Source organism: Cyrtonyx montezumae, unplaced genomic scaffold (genome assembly GCF_038088225.1).
Source record: "Cyrtonyx montezumae isolate F1298 unplaced genomic scaffold, pur_monq_1.0 scaffold_14, whole genome shotgun sequence".
Classification (NCBI taxonomy): domain Eukaryota; kingdom Metazoa; phylum Chordata; class Aves; order Galliformes; family Odontophoridae; genus Cyrtonyx; species Cyrtonyx montezumae.
The window spans coordinates 2,048,548-2,071,072 of NW_027071870.1; the positions used below are offsets into that span (position 1 = coordinate 2,048,548).

General features: G+C 39.9%; 1 protein-coding gene across 1 annotated transcript in view; it reads right to left on the bottom strand.

Moving 5' to 3' along the window:
• LOC136045425 (probable acyl-CoA dehydrogenase 6) overlaps positions 1-22,525 on the bottom strand; it is a 78,754-nt gene that overhangs the window by 48,889 nt on the left and 7,340 nt on the right. Inside the window, exon 2 of the mRNA XM_065731280.1 lies at positions 17,094-17,214. Within this exon, the coding sequence (XP_065587352.1) occupies positions 17,094-17,214 (121 nt within the window). The remainder of the gene's footprint in view (positions 1-17,093; positions 17,215-22,525) is intronic.

Sequence of the window (22,525 nt, forward strand, 5' to 3'; positions counted from 1 at the left end):
TTCACATTAAAAGAAGCAAAGAAAAAAGTCCAAAAATACTTAAAGCTTGGACAATATATGTACATATGTCTTAAGACAATATTTTTATCATAGAATATCCCAAGTTGGAAGAGATCCACAAGGATCACTGAATCTAACTCCTGGCTCCACACAGAATCACCCAAACATGTTATACATATAACCTATCTCTAAGCCTGCCTTGCCTGTGTTACAAACACTGTAATGGAACAGCAGCACTGAGGATTCCTTCACTGCACCCTGCAGGACACAGCACCACATCCAGGCTGCTCTGCCATCCACAACTCCCTGGTCTGCAGATGACAATGAGGGGGCCCAGACCTCACCCTGCTGCACTTCAGCTCCAGCCAGGACCTGCACTGCACCCTGGGTCCCTACAGAGAGCAGCTTCCCACCAGCAGCCGTCTGCAGCTCTGGGTAATTAGCAGGTGTTGCATTAGTCTGATTAGTTTCAAATGAAGTCTCTTAAAAACTCACAGAGAATTACAGCAACAAAGCCATGCTAATTAAATACTGAAGCTACAAATGGAAATAAGTATCAGGGGAGGGTTATCTATGCCCCACTCCCATTGCTCAAAGGATTTAAGGTCATTTACTGGAATGCATTAATTGTTTTTGTGGGCTCATCCTTTACCCTTAATTTTTCTTTAACGTATTTAAGCTGTGTAAAATATGTATGAATCCATGAATTATGTGTAAGGCACAGCTACTGAAAATATCTTCATACAGATTTCCTTAGGAAAACATAACTGCAGCAAAAACTTTCCTAAAATGTCAGAAAAGCTTCATTGCTGTGTAACAAGCACAGAAAAAGTACATTCAGCAATAAAAGCATATGATCTCAAACAATACCAAAACACTGTGTGAACAATGTGTGCAGTATATATCAAAAAAGCACTCCTCCAAAAATAACACAATTACTCTTCACCTAATAACCAATATATGCAATATTATGGTAGACCTCAAATGTAAAGTGAGAGGTATATTGGATAAAAAATGAATCAGATGGGTAACTTGACAGTGAACACTGAGATGCTGAGGATAAAACCACCACTGAAAGTGGAAAAGAAAGTGAAGATTTTTTTCTGTAAATATTTATGGCATCAGTGATGAGCAATCATTATTTTCTACAACCCAAATCTAAAATAATTAGATTGTGGTATCTCTTGCCATCATACCAAGGAAATCCTGTCTAAAAGGCAGTATGAGACACGTTTCCTGTCCTTCAGTCCAGAGTTCATTAAAGTCAACAAGGATGCTGCCATTCAATCCCTGGGAGCAGGATTCACCCTATCTTGTCCTTTCCTGCTCTGCTCTGCACCACCATCATTGCCTTGGGAGAGAGGGCAGGCTTCCACCAGCTAAGTACTTAGGGTCCAGCTGATCTTGTTGCTTGGCTTAAGGCAGAGCAGAGTGGCTTATGGCTTGGTAGAAACCTGCAAGCAAAGATGTGTGAAGAAACACACCACAGAGGAAGCACAACGTTTATCACAGCGCTTCCTTTATGGAACTACGATGTCCATCTTCAAAAAATTGAAACTGTGGATACATGCACCTCACCTCTCACAGAGAATATTAAAATACAACAACCAGGACTTTGCAAAGTTATCTTGCACGGAGGTTATTTAAATAAAGGTGCTGTTTGCCCATAAGCAGATAGGAAGGCTCAGTTGGGAAGCCCTCTGCCATTACCTGATAGCCTCAGTCTGCAGCCAGAGCGCTTAAAGCACTGCTACAGGAACAAGCAATAGAGCTGACACGACTTCAAAACACAAATAACCCCTCAAGGCTGTGTCCCCTGAGGAGCAAGCTGTGACACGTCTCACCCAGCACAACCCGGAGCTTTCATTTGGCTTTCATCGCCCGTGTTGAACATGGACGTTTTCATCAAGTCCTGCACTTCAGTATTACTTTGTATCGTTGAGCTGTTTTTCATCCTAAACGATCTGATTGGTTGCGATTTGTTACTTATGAACATAGTTGTATCCAATCATTAAAAATGCATTTGTGGTATCCTTCAGACTCCCCAGGGCCTGATGAAATAAGAACAGCGCTGCCAAGTGATTTCACAGCCCGATGCCTGAGCACTAAGAACATTTGTAATATGTTTTGAAAGCATGCCCCCCTTCTCACCAAAATTAGCCACTCTCAATGAAAAAAAACCTGACTGAAAAACACCACAGATGAAGGCCAGGGAAGCCAGGCAAGGTGTGGGGAGATTCTGGACGTGAGCACTTCTCTGCCACACTTGTCTGCTGGCATCTCTCATGTCTGCCATTGCTGTCACTTTTCCAAGCTGTTCTGATCACAGGGTGCAGACCACCCTGAGCAGGAATTTCCTTCCTCCCACACCTCTCACAGCAAACAAGCCCCTGAAGCTGGGCTCCAGCTGCCTTTGCACCCTCTGCATTTCACTTCCCACCGCCATCTCGGGCTGTGGGTGGGCACCTCATGCCCCCCAGCAGCACGAGCTCACTCCAGCAACAGCTTCCAGACACAAGGGAAAACAATCACGGTCCAATGAAGGTTTCCATCATGCCTTCCTAACTGTCTAAGTGTAACTCTTGGGTTGTCTTTTTTGCCTTTTAAATAAGTCAGCATTTCCCTAGCATGGCTCTGTGATGAAAGGGAAGCCTGTGAGGACTTGTGCTCCTCAAAAGTCAGTGATAATTGCAAAAAACGAGCCCTATCTTGCCAGTGTTGCTGTGCATTTTGTAACTGTCGCCTCAGAAACACTGGCCTAAGTTTCAGTCTCTCTTATTTTTATATTATTTTTTCTTCTGTCTTTGTAAAAAATGTACCATCTAAATGTTAGCTCATTTTTTCAAAATTTTCTGCTTACATTCACATGTCCAACAATATTCACTACTTCCCAGCTTGTAGATATTCTCATCCACATGTTGTTCCATTTTGCCTTTTCCTATCAAACTATGTTATCACTGAACTGATTTCTATTAAGCCCTTCTTTGTAACTTTGTAACACCAAAATTCAGATTTCAATTTCTTTCCCCCAAAAAACATTAGTAGGCTACAGTAACTAACGTTAAGGATGTTTCCTTGTCAGAAATTAAACAGCAAAGATTTGTGGTTAATTTTGAGAGCTGGCAGATTAAACTTATTATTCAATTAAAAGCTGCTTCACAATGTCAAAAAGAATGTTCTATACACGAATCTGCCTTCTGATGGTAATTTTGTATAATTAATGACACTTTTTCCTGTAATCTTTTGTGTTCTGAAGTTTATTCTGTACTCCCACATGGAAAATGAGATCGTTCAGCATGTGGAGACACTTACAGAACCCATTGAATCCACAAAATATGGAAAGGAAAGGAGAACTATTTTAAATATCAGCTCGTTGTCCCCTCCAACACTATTAGCATTTTCACTCAAAAGATAGCAGATAGATGACTGTATGTAGTGTCAGAGACCACCATCTTCCACATGTACTGCTTCACCTACAAATAAGGAAAATTCAGGTTTCCACCTCTGCTTTTCTCCACCTCACCTTATAGATGCTTGTAGTGTAGCAGGCAAGAGGCAGTGGTCAGTGCAGAACTATCAGCCATGTCAACACACAAGTACTGCATGGAACAGACCTACTGCAATGGTAAAACACTTCAAGTTTAATAATCACATGATTTTAGTTTTGGAATCTTAAGATTTTTCAAGTCATTTGCTTTAAATGTGACAACAATTAAAACTTTTTAAAGCTTTTAGCAAGATCAGAGCCATAAGACTCTGAAATTCTGTACATTTATATAACTACATGAAAGGCACCTGTTTGAAAATTACGCCTGGACAAAGTCTAATTCATATCATTCCACTCTGTGCCATCCCCTTCCGAAACAGAAAATGGAAAGATTTCTCACTCCTTTCCCTAATTCAGAGGTCAGCACTATACAAACTGTACAGAGGCCCAAATTCTGGTTTATCACAGGCAGATGCAGCCCTGAAATCCCCAGTTGCACAGGGGTTACATAGAACAGCAACCCTATGGGTCAGGGCATTTCTGCACATCAGGGCACGTCCAGAGGACACCTCCAAAATGGAGGGTTTCTTCAGTTTCACAAGAAGTCCCCAGAAGAACTCTGCAGGCATTTTGTAATTGCAGACAAAGTTTTCAAAGACCAGCACATACTTATCTCAGAGAATTTTCTAGGAAAGAAGAAACTGGATTTTCAGCAGTAAAGAATAAATCAGAGAAAAAAGCAATGAGCATTAGGAGTATAGTTTCAAAGTAAGTTTGCTGGATGGAACAGAACACTTCCTTTTGAAATGACTTTTCCTTTAAGCACTTTCCTCCTGGTATTTGTTTCATCCTGCATTCTTCTGGCCCCACATCCTGCCCTGGAACTAAGGGATTTGATGATAATCCAACCGCAACTTGGGCAGAGACAGAGGACAGGACTCACAGGACCATGTTTGGAAGAGGATAAGGAGAGAGCACAGATAACCACTTTTGCTTTGGAGTGTTATCTGACTTATCCTGATATCTCCTCGGTGTGGTGACTAGGGAGGCCAGGAGAGACCGGCCCAAATGCACCACACAGATCCTGGTTTCTTTTACAGGTCCACAAACTGACAGGTTACATGAGCACAAATCAAGGCGTACAGTTTACACGGCCATGCAATGCAATCTGCAATGCTCAGAGCGTGTATCAAGTTCAGCTTAAACTCAACACAGAACACAAAGTTGACAACACATACTGCCCCCTCTAAATGCAGCACCGCTACCAATCTCAGCAGCTACAATCAGCTTTTCAGTAACAGAGCCTGGCACATGCAGAATACGGGAGTGTTTTGTTTTGAGGAGGTCAGCAGGTGTACAGGTGGCATGGAGAAGAAAGCCAAGGGAGGCTTTCAGCCGCTAGAAATGATCACATTTTCTGCAATTCCTTTTTGTTCTTCAAAACAACCCCGAGCATAGCAGCACTGGCCAGCCAGTGAGGCTATCCCCCTCCACTGTGCCAGAGGACTGAGCTAAACACAAAATAAAACACAGCCAGAGGGTGACTTTATTTGTTTTTAATCACGTGCCAAGTATGACACCAGCACAGTGTCAGGAAGCATCTGGACATATTGGAAAGAATTTCCTGATTTGCTGCGAGTTAATGGCTTTTTTCTGTTTGCCACAAAACAGCAAACTGAACTGCTTGTTCAGCTGCATTCCTTTAAAAGAAAAGGGGCAAAGAAATTCAGTATTCTACCTACAACAAACAAAACGACCCTAAAAATCTCTTGTAAATGTGGGCTTCCATGATAGCTGGGCTTAGCCTGAACTGCTCAGCCACAAGAGACAAGGGAAAGCAAATCCCTATTATAATGCTGAAGGAGTAAGACATGCTATTTATCTTCCAGAGTAAAACTCCTGAAAAGGTTACAGAGCAAGAATAAACAAAAGAATAGGTAAATGAAGCACAGTAAGTTACTAGTGTAAGGAAAAAAATATGCAATTTAATTCTTAATAAGCTTTCCCAATGAAGCGAAGTCCATTTTTATGCCCAGAACTTCATCAGTTTTGCATGATAAATATATATATATTACACTCACTCCTCCCAAAGGAAGTTGAAAACAGAAAATTTCAGTTATTGGAGAGGTCATGTGAACCCACCTGTGTCGTGTCCCCTTAAGAGAGAAAAACAGCAAAAAAGTGAGAAGAGGCTCAGCAGGAAATCACAGACAGTGCTGGCGGAAAGCAACTGCTAGGACTGACAAATATGGGTAGCAATGACCTGTAAAATTATGTTCATAGTAATTCCAATATGTGAAGGAAGAGGGAAGTGCAAAAATTATGTATTTCTTCTCTTGAGCTGGGGGAGCATGGAGCAGGATTTCTGGGTTAGGTGCTCAGGGAAGGACAGTTCATTGCAGTCTCACTCCTGCCCTGTGCTGTTTCAGTTATTCTGCAGCTGACTTTGTTGCTGGAGACCTTGGCGATTTGAAATACAATTGCTCACCCTAAAGTAGCTGTGGATGGTCCCACCATCTATAAAAGTATGTAACAGCTTCTGAGTTCCTATTAAACTTTGCTTTCCGGGATTCTTTGGCATGAATTTCACGGGTTATGCATAATGCAAAAAGAAAAAATAAAGAATTCCTTTTGCTGCCCTATTACTCACTAAACTTCCACACCAAGAGACCCCATTATTGAATAATAAAGGGAGAGTGAGCAGAGAGAGTCACAGCCTCTGTCACTTCCTCTGACGTATAGAACAGGGAGCCAAACAAATGCTGACTAAAGTCACCTTCACAGATTTTTAAACCATTTAATGATGCTATAAAAAACTCATGTAGCTGCCCCTGTGATACTCAAGGAAACTTTCCATTATTCTGCCCTTCACTTCTCTGCTCAGAAAATTGAGTGAATTTGTAAATGAAGGAGGTTTTTAGGGAGCACACGTTTTCTGCTAGCTTCACAGGCCAAAGGAAACCGCACGTGCCATGCCATGTTGTTTCAAAGCTCCTATGTCAAAAAAGCTTTATCCAAAATATGTCTCCCATCACCAAAAAATTTCTGGGACTGAAATGGATATTGACACAGTCAGCAGATAACAGAGCTCAGCTATTAGACCATGAAGAAGCTAGATAGTACTGTACTAGTTTTCCTATACACTGCTCAAGGTATTATCAGCCACTGTTTGTTCCAGTTCAAGTTGCTGTGGGTTAGGGACCCCTGGCTTCACTCATTTCTCTGGATGCAACAGCAGTTGAGATGAACATACTTTTTAAAAGTAAAAAAATAAAAAAGAACAAATTGGCATTGTAGTGTGATTTCAAAAGCAATTCTGTAAAACAGAAAAGTGGTATTAAATTTTGGTGTACAAACAATTCTGGTGGTTAGAAGAATGCTTCCCTTATCCCTCTGTCCTTCCTGGTTGGATAGCACTTCAAACACCTAAATAGCTCAGTCTTAACAATTTTAAAACCACTCTTTATGTTACTGGAAAACAAACAAACAAACAAGATTAAGGCATCTAAAGGATAGATGGAAAATTAAAAAAAGGTTTTAATTCAGCTTTTAAACACGACCTATCAATGCTACTACATTAAGCTTCTGCCTTAAAGAGAACATCTTACATAAGTAGGACTTAAAACAACAACCAAAAAGTTTCAAAAAGACACGTTTCCTTATATTCATTCTTTATGCAGTGTGTGTCAGAAAAGAAAAAAATGAACAACAAATCAAATCATTTCCTCTTGCTGTTACACAAAATTCAGAAAAGAATAGCTATCAGTCCCTCATATCTTATCACTGTCCTCTTTATATGGGTTTGCAGCTTGCAGGAAGCATTTGTTTTGTTTTCCTTGGATGTTACAGGTTATATTAGAGAAAAACAGTTGAAGTGTGAGTTCCTCATATCAAGTGGTTTGCAGCCAAGTCCTTGGGAACCAAAGCAATAAGAGTGGACAGTGCATGCAAACACACACTTAAAAGACCTAAAGGTTATCCCGTGTTGCACAATCAAAGGTTTGAGGGGTACCTGGCAGGCTTACAAGCAATAGGTTTTCTAGTCAACCCTGTAAGCTGACCAGACAGCACTGCCCATAAGAAAGAGTCCACACATTTCTCTTACGACTGACTTAAAAAGACTGGATACATGTGTATTCTAGATTTAATTATTTTAGCAAAGCACACTCAAATCGTGTATCCTTAAAGTACAAAGTTTAAGTGCTTATTTCAGTTCAAGTCATCTCTTTGGCAGACCATTGAAAGTTTCTAGGAAATGCGTGACAAACCTAATTGTAAAATACTCTGAAAATATGAATAATCCCTTTTTTAATGTAAAAATAAACTAGAATAATGATTACTAATTTAGCAGTGTACAGAAGATGCCAGATTAACTAGGTCAGGCAAGATCCCTGAGCACAGGCTGGGAGAAAGCAGGTCAGCCAGACACGTACTTCTGTCTCATGGTGTAGGGAACCTGCTTTGGCAGTGGGGTTGGACTCGATCTCTTGAGGTCCCTTCCAACCCCTATGATTCTGTGACTCTGTGATGTGGAATACAGCAGGTCACAGCTCAGCCTGGGACACGGCCAGCCTGGGGACAGGTTGGCCCCTCAGACACTGGGAAATATTACTGAGTTGAGTTCTGGTGCTTATAACAAATTTCAGCATGGTGCTAGGCAATGGGACGTCATTTCTGGTAAGGGCAGCACAGGAGAAGAGGACACACTGCTCCTATGCTGTATGCACTGCTCTTAGATGATACAGGAAGGCAGTATGGACAGCAATCACATAGGCATGCTTATGCTTAAAAACACTCATCTACAGCTCACTCTTAATTCAGCATAACACGGCACAATTCCTCTGGAGAGGATAAAGAACGATGAAAAAAAAAAAAAAAGAATCCAGGAAAGAACAAGAAGAGTCAGTCAGGAACTGGTGAGTACTCTAAAGAAGACCAAAGTGCCCAAAAAAGGAGCAGGCTGAGCAGCCTATGACTGCCAAGCACTGAGGTCAGGACAGTGCTCAGGGGGCATGGTGCTCCCCTGGCTCAGCTCTGCAGCTGGGTTTTGGGATTTTGGGACAGTCTCCTACAGACCCCAAACCTGGCTGCAAGTTTCAACACATTCTGAAGTTTTTCCATCAGGAATCCCTGCAGTAGTTGTGGTTATCTGACAGAAAAAAAACCTTCACAAGGCAAAGCCTTCCTACTGCTACATGTTATGGTATCTCAACACTGGGCTAAAGTGGTGTTATTTTAAACAGTAAAATTTGAAATATGAACCTTGAACAGCAAATGGACTTTGAAAGAATTTTAAACCAAACAGCTGGCCAAGCTGACTAGATGGATATTCCTTTCAAGTTTTAGAGAGAGATTAAAAACAAAAAACTAATTAAGAAAATCCTTCCTTATCTATAAAAATCAATGTATAAAATGAAACATACTTTACTGCAATATGTCATATAAATGTATAGCATATATAATACAGTCATGCTTATCACTACAAAGTACTATTCAGGACAGAATATTACTTTTCCATTCTGGGTACGTATTACAGCTGGACAGAGCATTTGCACATGCCTGAGACACTTGTTGCTTACCCACCCCAATCAGGAATTCACAGAAGCCTCAGAACTGCAAGGCACACAGCTGATAATGCTATGCAAGTTATTATGGCACAAAATCCCTGCTTGCCTCCCCAGAAATGAAATGAACTACTGTCTTGCACTGGTCAGACTGCTCAATCAAAAGAACTACTTCTGAAGTTTTAAAGCATCACTCATCACTGTCTCCAGTGTACCTCGCCTTCAAAACCGAATCAGATGATTTTAAAATTGACCACAAACCTTACAAATTAGTGCAGTATTTAGGCCAAGCCTATAAAAGGGTTTCAGTATGGCTGTACCACTATACAAGAGTGTAGGTTACAATATGTCTCAGTCCTGATAATAGATTTTAGAAGCACCTCAGAACCAAACCTTTTATTTTTGTTTACATTTCCTACTTCACTTGCTAGAGGGTACCAGATGTGCCTATCAGTATTACATGAGGGTACGCAACGAAATCACAGCAGACCAAGGTTCAGCCCCAGGTCACATCACTAGATGTGTTAGCTTCCAGGTTTACTGTGAAATGATGATATCTATGTCACACAATACAGCACAATTAAAAACATCACGATCTCAGTTCTCTGCATCTTTTCCTCGAAATTCACTTGTTGCACTCCATCAGATTGGAAACCTGCAAACGTATACATCTACATCTAAAGCACAAAGGGGCTTCATTCTTACCATTTGCTTTTTTTTTTTCTTAACCATGTAGAATATGCTATAAAATGTGTGCATCTCCTGTATGCAGGTTGCCAGACACACAGATTCACCAGGACTTGGCCTGTGCCACAAGCTGTCCTTCTCTCTGGCATAATTCCAGAACAGATTATCACTTTCCCCAGGAGTCCAGTGTACAGCAGGGGAAGTCCTACCGTTGTCTGGCAAGGATAAGGACAAAATTAACAAAGGTGGCTGCAATGTTAGCTACCTTTCAGAAGAGGAGAAAGATACTGCCAAGATCTGTTTGTCACCTTTATGAAAAGGCACATTACTAGTATGGGGAACTCTGATCTCCCTTAGCAACATTGGGATGATTAAGGGCTTACGCAATATCACCACGGATTAGATTATTAATGATGCATAATAATGATGTAATAATGATTTTGCATTAACTGGGTCCGTAGCAATTAGAAAAATTGGATCAGCATAGGAGAACCTAAACTATTTTTTTTTTCTCTCTCTCATTTCCTCTTATTCAGACATGTTCTGGTTTATACAGGACACCAGCTTCTTCTGTTGCTCAAATACTAGGCATAGAAGCACTAACCTAGGAACGACACAATCTTACTGCAATCTTGTTAATGATTTCCTCAGACCAGCTGTCATTCGGTTTGTGATCTCGTTACTGACCTATAGGATCTGCAAATGCTGACAAGTCAATACCTCCTCAATAATTTTCCATGACTGTTCCACAGTATTTTTCTCTGTTCCAGTCCCAGGAAAGGACTTCACTCCCAGCATAACACAAATGCAAGTGGATAGAAGCAAATGAAAGCTACACTTCACAGAGATTATTTTCCCACACTCAGCGTACTGACATGTCTCAATGCATTAAGTGTGCATTTATACTTCTCAGAAAGCATTCTCATTATGCCATCTAGGTACATGACAGATGTCAAGAATCTAGCATCAAACTTCTGAAACTGGGAAATGACGGTTAACTGTAAGCTAATGAGATTTCTAATAGCAAGGTGGTTTTTTTAATACAAAACATTCATTGTCAAGTGACAGTCTTGCCACTTGATCCAGAGAAATACACAGATAAATTCAATTATTTTAACTGAACCTCTCAAACATAGCATCTTAGTTGATATTGTCTCGATCCCTATATTCTTTCAATGTGTTGTAATCTTTCTTATTTCTTTAATTTATTTAGCTCCTCCCTCTGATGCGCTCTTTTGCTATTCACAACCATAAAATTAAGAACATCAGATTTTAGCAGATTTGCCTCTTCAAAATCCCTCAAACTCAGCAATTCTCTACAAAAATGAAAGAAATTCTAACCAATGTTACATAAATAGATATTTAGAAGTAAGGAAACAGGATCAACATGAAAAAATGAGTACCTCTCATACAGATAACACATTAAAAGCTACAGAATTTAATATAGTTGTTCAACCATAGCTTCTGAAACAGGTCCATCTCCAAATAAATGATGACAAGATACTACCAGGAATCCTGATTTCTTCTTCCACTGTTTTTCCATGATGTTACACTGAGGAATACCATCTGGCTTTTGATTCAGTTCAGTGCCAATTATTACAATTAGTTCTGTCCCACAGGTTAGATTGGGCCAATGACTCAATACTTAGACCTCAGAGCAGTATGCAGGTCCTTTTCATTGAAAAAAAACAAACATTACTGCTGCAAGTTTAGTATCAGGGAACGGAGAGAACTCTAAGTTAGAGAGGATTTCTCTCTTTGGAAGCCTGAAGCAACAGCACATAAAAAAGACAGAACCCATTAGGCAGTAGATAAGACCACAGCTCTGCTTCTGGAAATCAAGGATCTCACTCTGGTGCTCCACCTCAGTGCAACCTTCAAACAATATCACAGCTGCCCATGAGCACTTCCTGGCTGGAAGGGGGGATCATACCACAGGCACAGCATCTACCAGCTGTCCCTCAGAAACAGGCGAAGAGGCAAAGTGCTGTGAGCTGGATTCCAGACACCACATGGGGCTGTCAGCTGCGCGAAGCCTGAGAGATGCAGAAGAGAATTTGGCACAGCAGGTATGTCATGAAGCACCAAGAGCTCATGTACTTAAATGTGGGGACAGACGTAAGCATTTATTCCCAGCTAGACACCTCTAACTTCTTCCAGGAAGGAGGTATTTATTTATTTATTTTTCCTCCCAGTACCATTCAGATACAACCTGTAACCATCAAGGGGTACAGGTATCAGGTTATCAGTCTGCCCCAAAAGCATTGGTATATGCACGCCCGAAATGAACAAATTACTGTCTGGTCCTCCATTGTAAGCCCCAGGTATGAGGATTTACTTCATCTCAAGTACAAAAGCAGAATCCCAGGAACTAATCTGATCCCTCTATCAACAAGTTTAAAGGAAGATTATCTCTTCCACAAAGACTCACTGTCCTTCAGTAAGTGTTTCCTGCCGCTCAATAGCCAAACAAGCTATTCCCAGAGGTCCCACTGCGCTTCCTAACCACACACAAAGAATGAAGCACCTATGCTTCCAAATCATGGGCAGCATCAAAAAAATAATAATAGTAATTAAAAAAAAATCAAGAATCCATTTTCTTGTCTGACCAGGAAATTTCATCCTGCACCTTCCCATTTCATAAGAGAAAAGAATCACTCACGTAGAACTTGTATGTGTACACATAAAAATGTTTTCCTTGACATTAAGAAGTCTTAACTTACTTGACTGAGGTGTCCTTGCCACTGCCATCCATCACTAATTTTGTCAGCAATTCAATTCTAATAAAGCAGTGACTAGTTGGGGTTTATTGTTCTTCAAAGGCTATTTCAAAGCTATTTCTTGATTGTAAAACAAGTGCACCTTCTAACTGCTGATTTATTGGTTCATTGGTACCTTAATACACAGCACACTGCCCTCCTCCCACACTTCTGGAGCACAGCTGGCTATGCTTAAACCCAAAAGCATTGTAATTGGTCCACTCCTGACATACAGAATGTTGGGAGGCAAACAAATTCTCTACTGGCAACCATATCCCTTTTTGTCTCTATCCATAGATACACTTTAAGAAGTTTACATTTAGTCTCTGAAAAACCATACAACTCCATCCATACTATGGAAAAATCCCTCTGTAGTGACAGAATCCACTGCTCCTCCAAGGTCCTTTTGTTAATTTCAGCAATAAGGCTTAGTATTACAGAAAGGAAAGAAAGAGACAGCCCCCCACACACACTTTAGAAGTGACTTTCCAGGACCAAACTCTCACAAGGTCTCCTCTTACAAGAGAAACATAAATTTGTGAAGAAAACAACAGAATTCAGAGGATGGCACAGATCTATATTCTCACATTCGATACAGAGGCACATAAAATAAACAGGCTTTTCCAGCTGCACTGCAATCAATCATTTGAAGCTTGTCTTGTTGCATCAGATGCCCATCTGTCTCAGGTGACAAGAATATACTGCTTATTACTTTATCCAGTCCCAGATCTGGCACATATCCCAGCTCTATGGGAAGGAGATAATGTAAATCCTTTTTCATGTATGGGAACCCTTACATACTCTCCTGATTTTCCTAGTATGTTTAAGAATGTATTTCTGCAAGAGCACCGCTAATTCTTTGACAGGATTAAATTAAAGCTACTGTTTGGACGTATTGTCATAATCATTTGTGAATGCCAACACATTCTGCTCAAAATATTTATAGGACTGACAGTGAAACTGTTAGAGAAATACCTAGCACAGGAAACATTGCTGCTCAGTCCTCACAGCAGTGCTGTATACACACATGCAACAGGAGACGCTGCTCTCCTGCAAGCCTCTCCTTTGCTTTCCCTGAGCCTTTACAGGAGGATTCCTGTACTTCATCATCTGATAAAAACAATCTTCAGTCATCTGCATTGGCACACAGTTCTGCAAGCATGTAACAGCACATCTGGGGCCTGTCTTTGGCAACACATCCTAAAATTTACTAACAGCCAAGGCTTTGATTCAGAAACCATAAGATTACAAACATGGATTCTTCCAGCTTTTACTCTAATATCTCATCTAATCTGCACACGAAATGCTCCAAAAAATATGTCTTGCCCACTTCCCTTATGGAATCAACAATGGCCAATTATCAAGGCTGTTTAAAATATTTTTGGTGCCTACCCTAATATTTTATGTCTTTAGTTTTGGGACTGTCAATACCTCAAAAGCCCAGAAACTTTATAATTTGAGGAGAAACACGCAGCAAACATAAATGAAGTGGAGATGCTGGGTTTTTTTCCCCACAAACAAAATACTTTAGGCTGAATGGAGGGATTCAGTAAAACACATTCTGCATATAGTAAAAAGATGGTTTTTATTCATAATTAACATTCACTTTTTCACCATTTATTTTACCAGTAGGAAGGATTTCCTACACTATCTTTTTTTTTTTTTTCCCAAGGAACAGCAGAGCAGAAAAATGATTTAAACAAAAACATCACTCTGACAGAGGACTGACCAGAGAGCCCATTAGGTTAAATGCACTGATCATCCTGAGCATTCTCCAATTATGTATGTGTATGGCTTGGCCTTGCCCAGTGTTTACATAACCCCTGCAACTAACATCTTGAACTATTGTACTGCAGCAAATATCACTACAAGCATAAACAACTGCAAAAAAAGCATCCAGGAAAAACACTGACAAGTTTGGAGCCCACAACTGCACATGGTGGGAACTGATGGAACCTTTGCAATGCAAATAGTGCCCCAAATCAGTTCTTGACACAGAGAAAGTTTCCAGCGATAAGGGACACATGGAAGGCATGTTCCCTTAAAGGCCCAACTCCCATCTCAGAGCTCATTGTTCACAAATGGAACTGTGTTTACACAGGAAGAAATCCAGTTCCAGCAAACGGGAAGTCCAGCAGATGTTTCCTTCCATCAAAGCAAAACAAGTTTAAAACAAGGTTGTGAATTGGTTTTGCCCAATCAGAAAGCATCAAAATTAATTCTACTGAAAAAAAAAATTACTCAACAGAATGACCTTAGAAAATAAATTCAGAAAAAAACTTTTAATTTCAAAACTGCAGCTGCTAGAATGAATTTGCTTGAAAGAATTTAGTCTTCTTTACAAATGTTTTATGATCCAGGTCTGGAGGAATAAGAGGAAAATTATAATTTTGGTCTGTGCTGGAAAGGAAAAGTAGGGCAGACTGTTACTCACATGGCTCCACGTCTCAGATGCTCTCCTCAAGCCAATAAACCTCTCTTCTTCAGACCTCTCACAACATCCCCCAAACACCTGGCTGCTCTTGGCTTCCTCAGATCATTTCAGATCTTCAAGTACCTCTTCCTCTGCACACAGCAATTAAATAATAAAAGTGGCTGGGCAGAGTGAAAAAAAGGTACAGCTCTTACCTTTTTCTTTGCTTTTTCTTTTTTTCTTTTTTTCTGATTTTAATTACTGCTAACAGTACACACTGGTTACACAGCAAGCATAAGCACTCTGAAAAAGGATGAAGAATTTCATGCTTTGCCAAAGTAAATGCCATTGAGAGGGTGCTGTTACCCATCTGACTGTTTCACTGATCATCCCACTCTGTACTCTCAGGATGTGCCTGGTGTTATTGTATCATTACAATGGTACAAAAGGAAAGCTGGGTCTGAGCTCCTGTTGCACAGCTGAACGCAAAGGTAACATCTCACAGGAGCTATTTCATTTTCTGCAGCTACCAACATCTTGCTCCAGACGATCAGATGAGAGGGACAACGTCGCGCTGAGGAACTGTTCCAGTTTTTTAAAGCTTTTGTAAAATGCAACCACAGAACTCCAACAAATTAGACTAACAGCTAGACACAAATGTCAAAGCCAAGGATAAAATAATCTTAACTACAAGTATAACAAGTGTAGTCAGTGCATGCAGACTTCTGTGCCCATTTTTGCCTCTGCAAGCCCATTCTTCACTAGATCTTATTCATTTCCTTTTTCTTACAACTTTGTAAATATTATACAAAGTTCCCACCTCCACAATACTCATGCACGGCATGCTTGGCACTGAGGCTCCTTACCCCAGTGGAGGCCTCTGCACATCTTAAAATGCATACAACAAAGACAGAGCTATAATCTGGCAGCAATGAAAGGCACCATTATTACAGTCAACATGAGTATTAGCAGTCTGAAGCAGACACTGCCATGTCTGCCATGCCAGATGCTTCAGATCTGCCTAGCAAACAATTACGGCAGAAGGTGGAGGTGTTGTATTTTTCTCTTTCCTCCAATAATCCTTTTTGTCCTTTATGTAAATCTTAAATGTAATCTCAATCCGTCAGCAGTATTGTAAAGAAATACCAGCTCAGACCTAATTGGATTTGTCAGACAACAACAGCTAACCAGTTCTGCAAGCCCCAGAAGCTGAACAGCTCGAGCTTTCAAGTTGGAACATATAAAAAATATGAAAGTTCATTTCAAGAAGAAAGATTTCCTCTGAAAGTAACTGGTGAAAAGACCCTGACCCTTAGCAACATAGTGATGTGGTGTGGCATAGCTAAGGTTGTGTGAGCTGCTCTGTACAGATGATTCTTTGCAGTTAACTGTTCAAATGTTTTCACTTCAGGTTGCTCTGAATTTGATAGGTTGCTCTGAATTTGATAGAATTGCTAAATGTTTGCCTATCCAAACTACCTGCCCTTTTAAACTTTTAATTGACAAATAACAAAATGGGGAAAAAACAGAATTCTGACAGGAATATCTAACAATAGTATTTAAAAAATAGTATATACTATATTGAAAGCAAATGAAAAAAACTTGAAGCATGCATTTTAGCTGAAGAGTTGAAATATCTGGGCTTCTAGACTTCTCACAAATACAGGAAAACAAATATGAACCTTGCTTTGTTCTGCAAATGCTTCTGGCTGGAACAGTGCACTTCAAGGACAGTCTAGGATATAGCGGCCCAAAACCCACACAAACATCCCCTCCAAATGATGAGACACAATGCAACGATGCAGAGGTTACAGGTTAATTATTTATAATAGGCCAAATCTTACAGAGCTTTGAATGCATTCAAACCGTGATTTCCTTAATGGTGCTCAGATCCAGTAAAGAAAGAAAAGTCACTAGATGACCTGTACACTGAGAACTGAAGTGACATTTATTTCACTGGCTTTAAAACAACAACAGCTATTTTTTTTAACATTTATATTTAAGAGAATATCAACTTGATCACTTAGAAACATCATCATTTTCCATATCTGCACAGTTGTTAAGAAGCACGCCTATGACTTGGGAATAAAAGTTATCTTTGCACTGAATTCAGAACCATATTTTAATCTGGGGCAAATCATTTACTGTCTGCATCAATACTCAGGAGCTGTGCACTCTCCTACCTGTCGGCTTATCCACACCAAGAAATCCAGCTTGTCCTAGGGTTTTAAATACTTTATGTGCTGGGAACTGTCCTTCTTCTTCCCATTTGTCCACAAAGGGGTTAATCTCCTTGTCGATGATCTAGATTTGAAAAATAAAGTTACTGACAGAGACATTCTTACCGATACAACATTGACTACTTTTGTCTAAATAAAAAAGGAAAAGGAATGCACAGGGAAAATTTTGAAATCACCCACTTACAACCACTACAACAGCTACAGTGGGGTAAATATTAACAATCCTTTTAGCAATAGCAACTGATGTCCCTAGTCCATGTCCACTGTTCTACTGTTACACTGTTCTACAAAGAGATAATTTATTATTTTAAGAACTTCTATTAGTCTTTTCTCCAGGCTAAACAAACAAGTCTTGTAGCACTAACTGCTCCTTAAGCTGGAAATAGATCCCTCTCCCTCATGAAGTGCTGTGCTCATGAGATCCTGTGGAGTGTTCTTCTCAGCTGTCTATTTATTGCACATTCTTTGGAGAATTTCAGCCCATATACGGCTGCTTTCTGCTTCCCTGTTGGCCACAGAAATTCAGATACTTCACTGTTGGCTACACAAACTTGATTTTTCTCTTCTACTAAATTCTGAAAAATGTATAAGCTCAATATTCAACCCACTCAGTAATTACTTTCTCTCTTCTTCTACTACCTAACACAGCCCTTGTGACCAGCAGAAACAAAATACTCACCAGGACAGTAAGACAGCCTACACTTAATTTTCTGTATTGCCATATCCTTGATGCTCAGACTGCAGCACATGGACCCTTCACGTCAAGTTACAGGATGTGAAGCACCTTTTGGATTGTGCTTTTTCTAACAACATCTGGTAATGCTGATCTGAAAACACCCAGGGAAGTGCCTAAAAGTGGTTGTGAATCCTATACAGAAGGCTTTGTTGGGCTTCAGTGTTTTGACAGGTCTTGGCAAAAGTTTGATGTGAACATACTAATACAATTCTTTGTATTTGTTATGGCTGGTACTGGGCCAAATGTTTCACAGTCTACACATGAAACTACCTTTGAAGTTCAACAAAGAACTAAGGCATTCAATAAGTTCTTTTACATAATTCCTGCATATTATAATCTGCTCACTCCCATGCCTTTGAGCAGAGCTCAAGTTGTTTGACAAAGCCAAAGTTTATTAGCAGGTGAAGTTCGTCACATATAGTAAAGCAAGATCTACCTATCATTAAACAACAAAAAAAAATGGAGACAGCCTCGCTGCACAAACTGCAGTGTTTCCACATTCAAGAAAAAATGAACATCACAGTCCAATACCCAGTTAGTTCTTAACTCCTGGACCATCCACTTTAAACTGTGTTTATGATTTAAAGTCTTATTTACGATTGCAAAACAAACTAATCTTTGAAAAGTAATTCCTTCAAAGTATTATTAATGAAAATAGGGCTTTGGATAATTTGCACAGAATCAAAGAGGAGGAAAAAGCTATGGGTCAATCAGACAACAGAGCATCAATGTAAGAGAGCATTTGGGGAAACCCCTCCTCTTTTTGCTAAGGCATATCAACATGCTAGAGAACTGTGGTGCAGGTCACACAGCTGATGATTATATACTGATGGTTGGATATTATCACCCTTTCATACAAAAGCTGACTGAAAGAGAGACATTTTCAAAGGGCCAAATCATCAATGACCGAAAGGAATTTGCATGCTTCCAGAACATGTGCTTTAAACGATGCTGAAGACAGATGTATTTGGATGCAGATCAAGTATGCCACATACCTCTTTCTTTTGCCCTTTCCTTTGGCTTTTGCCAAAATGTTATTTGTGTGCCCCCAGAGAATTACATCAAGCTTCAACCAATTCATATGGTAAGTAATTCATTTTGAATTCACTTACATGTTCTCAGTGCACACAGCTTTCAGAAGCAAACACTAAGTGCTGCAGGCACCTTGAGCTAAATCATAAAGTATTCCTGCCACACAGAGAAAAAGCTTTCAGCAGTAGCCAAGAATCAGTTCTGTTCATTTTTACAGGCTTTATCATGAAAAGAATGTGGAAGTCATGGGGGGTAACATTCAGACATACATCACTACGATAGTGACTACAGTAAGAACTAAAACTCCTCTCAGCAGAAATATCTTAACTCAACATACTGTAAATGATATCCAACAAATATTCCCAACCACAAAGGAAATCCTTTGATCTAATCCATATGGCCAAATCATAGAGGTATTTGGGACCTGATGTCTATTTGGGAGTATCTTTCCTGCCACCGCAGAAATTCTGCTCTGTTCCTGACATTGAGGACATGGTAAGTCTTGTGTACAGGAACAGAGGTTTTTCAGGCTGCTTCAATAACCCATAAAGACATAAAACTAAAGGACTCAACTCTGGAGACAGAGATGGCTTATTCTGCATCTCAGTGATGCAGACTGTCATAGCTGTTCTCAGCCAGGAATTATTTTAAAAAACACTGTGTGCATATGTCCAGTCAGAAACTGATCAAGATGACAAACTCATTTCATGTTGAATGACAGTAAGAAAAATAAAAGTGTTTTATATTTCTAGCAGTCTTTACAAAGTTTTGTGAAAACAGAACCTGCAGCTTCCTGCTCAGGAAAGAGGAAATTGAGTGGGGGAGTTAAGGGGAGGAGAAAGACTGAAATTCAGATTTTTTGTTATGGATTATTTTAATCTCCATCTAGGGGAGAGCAATGAAAAATATTTCCCCAGAATTCTGCCAGATATTTGCATATTTTCCTTATTTTCCCCTGGAAGTTATTGTACTATTTAAATGAGTAAGAAACAAAACTGCACACATGAGATTTTCCTTCACATGGTGTTCAGTATTTTCTGCTGACACTGTACCAGAAGAAGCATTAGACATTGTCATTTAATTCTCACTGTAATCTAAAACAAGTATCCTATTTCTAGTGGAAATTTTGGGTACTGAGAGTGTCTACAGATGTTCTTTACAACAATTGAAGATTTCTTCACATGATTCACCAGCAACTTTACCTCTTAGCAAACAATTCAAATCAGAAATTAAAGATACAAAAAAATTTCAACACATAATATCTCATATCTGCCTCCTACAGTACTGTACAGTGGTAGTACAATATTTCAGCACATAATAAGCAGGATAATGTACAGCCTTGAGTCTTGCAAAAAACAAACAAACAAACAAACACAAAAAATCACATTAATATGCATTCCTACAAAGAGAAAGAAACTTTTACTAAAGCTCCCTGTGAGTTATACCTAAGTTGAGATTAGACTGACTTACTAGAAAAGCAAAAGAAAATGTCTGAGAAAAAAAATGTCTTATATTTTTTAAATTATTTGGATACATGGGCACAAACTGAAACACAGAAAGTTCCATACGAATGTAAGGAAAACCTTATTTACTTTGAGGCTGACAGAGCACTGGAACAGGCTGCTCAGTGAGGTTGTGGAGTCTCCATTTCTGGAGGCACTCAAGTGGACACTTTCCTGTGCAACCCACTGGTGCAAAATTGCTTTAGCAGAGTGTAGGACTACATGATCTCCAGATCTCCCTTCTAATCCCTGCAATTCTGTGATTTAGAGGTGCCATGTCATATCAGGTTAAAAGGAACAATTTTGCTTTTAAATCAAGCTGAGATAACAACTGAATCTTTAAATCTTTAAAGTAACATAAAGTACAAATAAATAAGCAACAAACTACTAACAGCATTCCTTCCTTGATTATATCGTGACAATTAGCAAAACACTGACTTGAAAGAAAGGAGGTTAAAGACTACAGAACCCTTTCTTTGCCTTTGACACCAGCAATAATTAAAGAGAATAATGAACAGCTAGCAGTACAACATTTCTCCTTGCAATTGAATTCATAACCTCTGGCAGCAGTGAGTGCACACAGCATAGCACAGTGCAGACTCTGGTGCTGAGGACAGGCAGTGTTTTCCCAAGGCTAAGAGTTGAGGTAGCCAAATCCATTACACTGCCCATATGCACTACCAAAACAAGCCCATAGAAATCACCATGGGATGCAACAGCAGCTGAGGGGGGGAGGCTATGTGACCCAACCCAACCTGGCCCAGATGAGCACAGCAGTGATGACCCCATGCCTGCAGTGGATGGCACCCGGAAGGAAGAGGACATGGCGTGGGTCTGACGAGATCACGAGCAGAAGTGGAGGCAGTGGAGGACATCGTAGACCACAAGAGTTACGAATCATCCCATCACACAAAGATGACTTAACCGCACAGCCACAGAAATCATTCCCTGAGTGTAAACTGTGTCTGCTTATAACACCAAGTTACTTAGTGAGCTTTCTTCCGGCAAACAAAATGCAGTATTCTCAAGTGATCTCGACAGCAAGGCTGCAACCCACTGCTTCCTCTTTCGGGATACATAACCATTACAGAGTGATTAACTGAAGATTTTCAAGCATTTTTGCAGGACCTTTATCTGAGGATTGGTTTTTTTAATACTAATTGCTGTAAATTTGTTAGCAACACAAAGCTATGGTTCCCTATCTCACTCTCTCCCTTTTATAACATAAATGCTTTCATTGCCATATCTCAGGACTCATCTAGGAAACCTAGTAAAAACAACCCACCACTACACAAGAGGTCCTAGAGATGGGAGATATCCTAGAGGTTGCCATAATACTTCCCCGTCCTTGCATGAGGAAGGCAAGACTCTCCTGTGCTCCCAGCCTGGAAGATAATGGCATTCAAATTCAACTGACGGAATTTATTCTGTATTCACTTTTGTCACCAAAAGGTACGATGTAACACCTCAGCCTTCTGCGGAATTTGCCCTATTTGAGCACACGATTTGGGACTGGGCCTCGGTGACAATTTGGGCTTCAGTGACACTTTGGGCCTCAGTGACAAACTTCTGCTCTGAGCTGTCATCAGACTACTGCTGGGAACAAACAGAGAGAACATTTTCCACAGTAACACAAGGTTGAACTGAAACAGTTCAATCTATGCATAGACATTCAGCTCACAACCCTGTAAAAAGACCTAGGAGGAAACAAAATAGTCCTAAAAGCAGAATATCAAGAAAATTATAATACAGAACAAAAAATGAAGTTATTCTGACTTCATTTTTTTTAAAGCAGCATGATTCAAAAACCTCAAACCAACAAGTTTCAAAATTATAATTTAGAAAACATTTCCTTTTAAAGTCTCAATACCTCTATGTCATCAAGACATTAAATAATGACATAAGTGTAGCATAGAGTATGGGGGAAACAGCAGGAAAAAAAACCCACGGTAATTAAGTATCCATTTAACCTCAAACTTTATAACTACTAGTAATGAATCTAGAGGGTGTGGTTTAAACATCCACATAAAGGTTTACAAACTTCATTTAGGAACTTTGAAACATTCCCATACCAAGCAGGATGTCTCCAAAACTTTGTCCTTGAA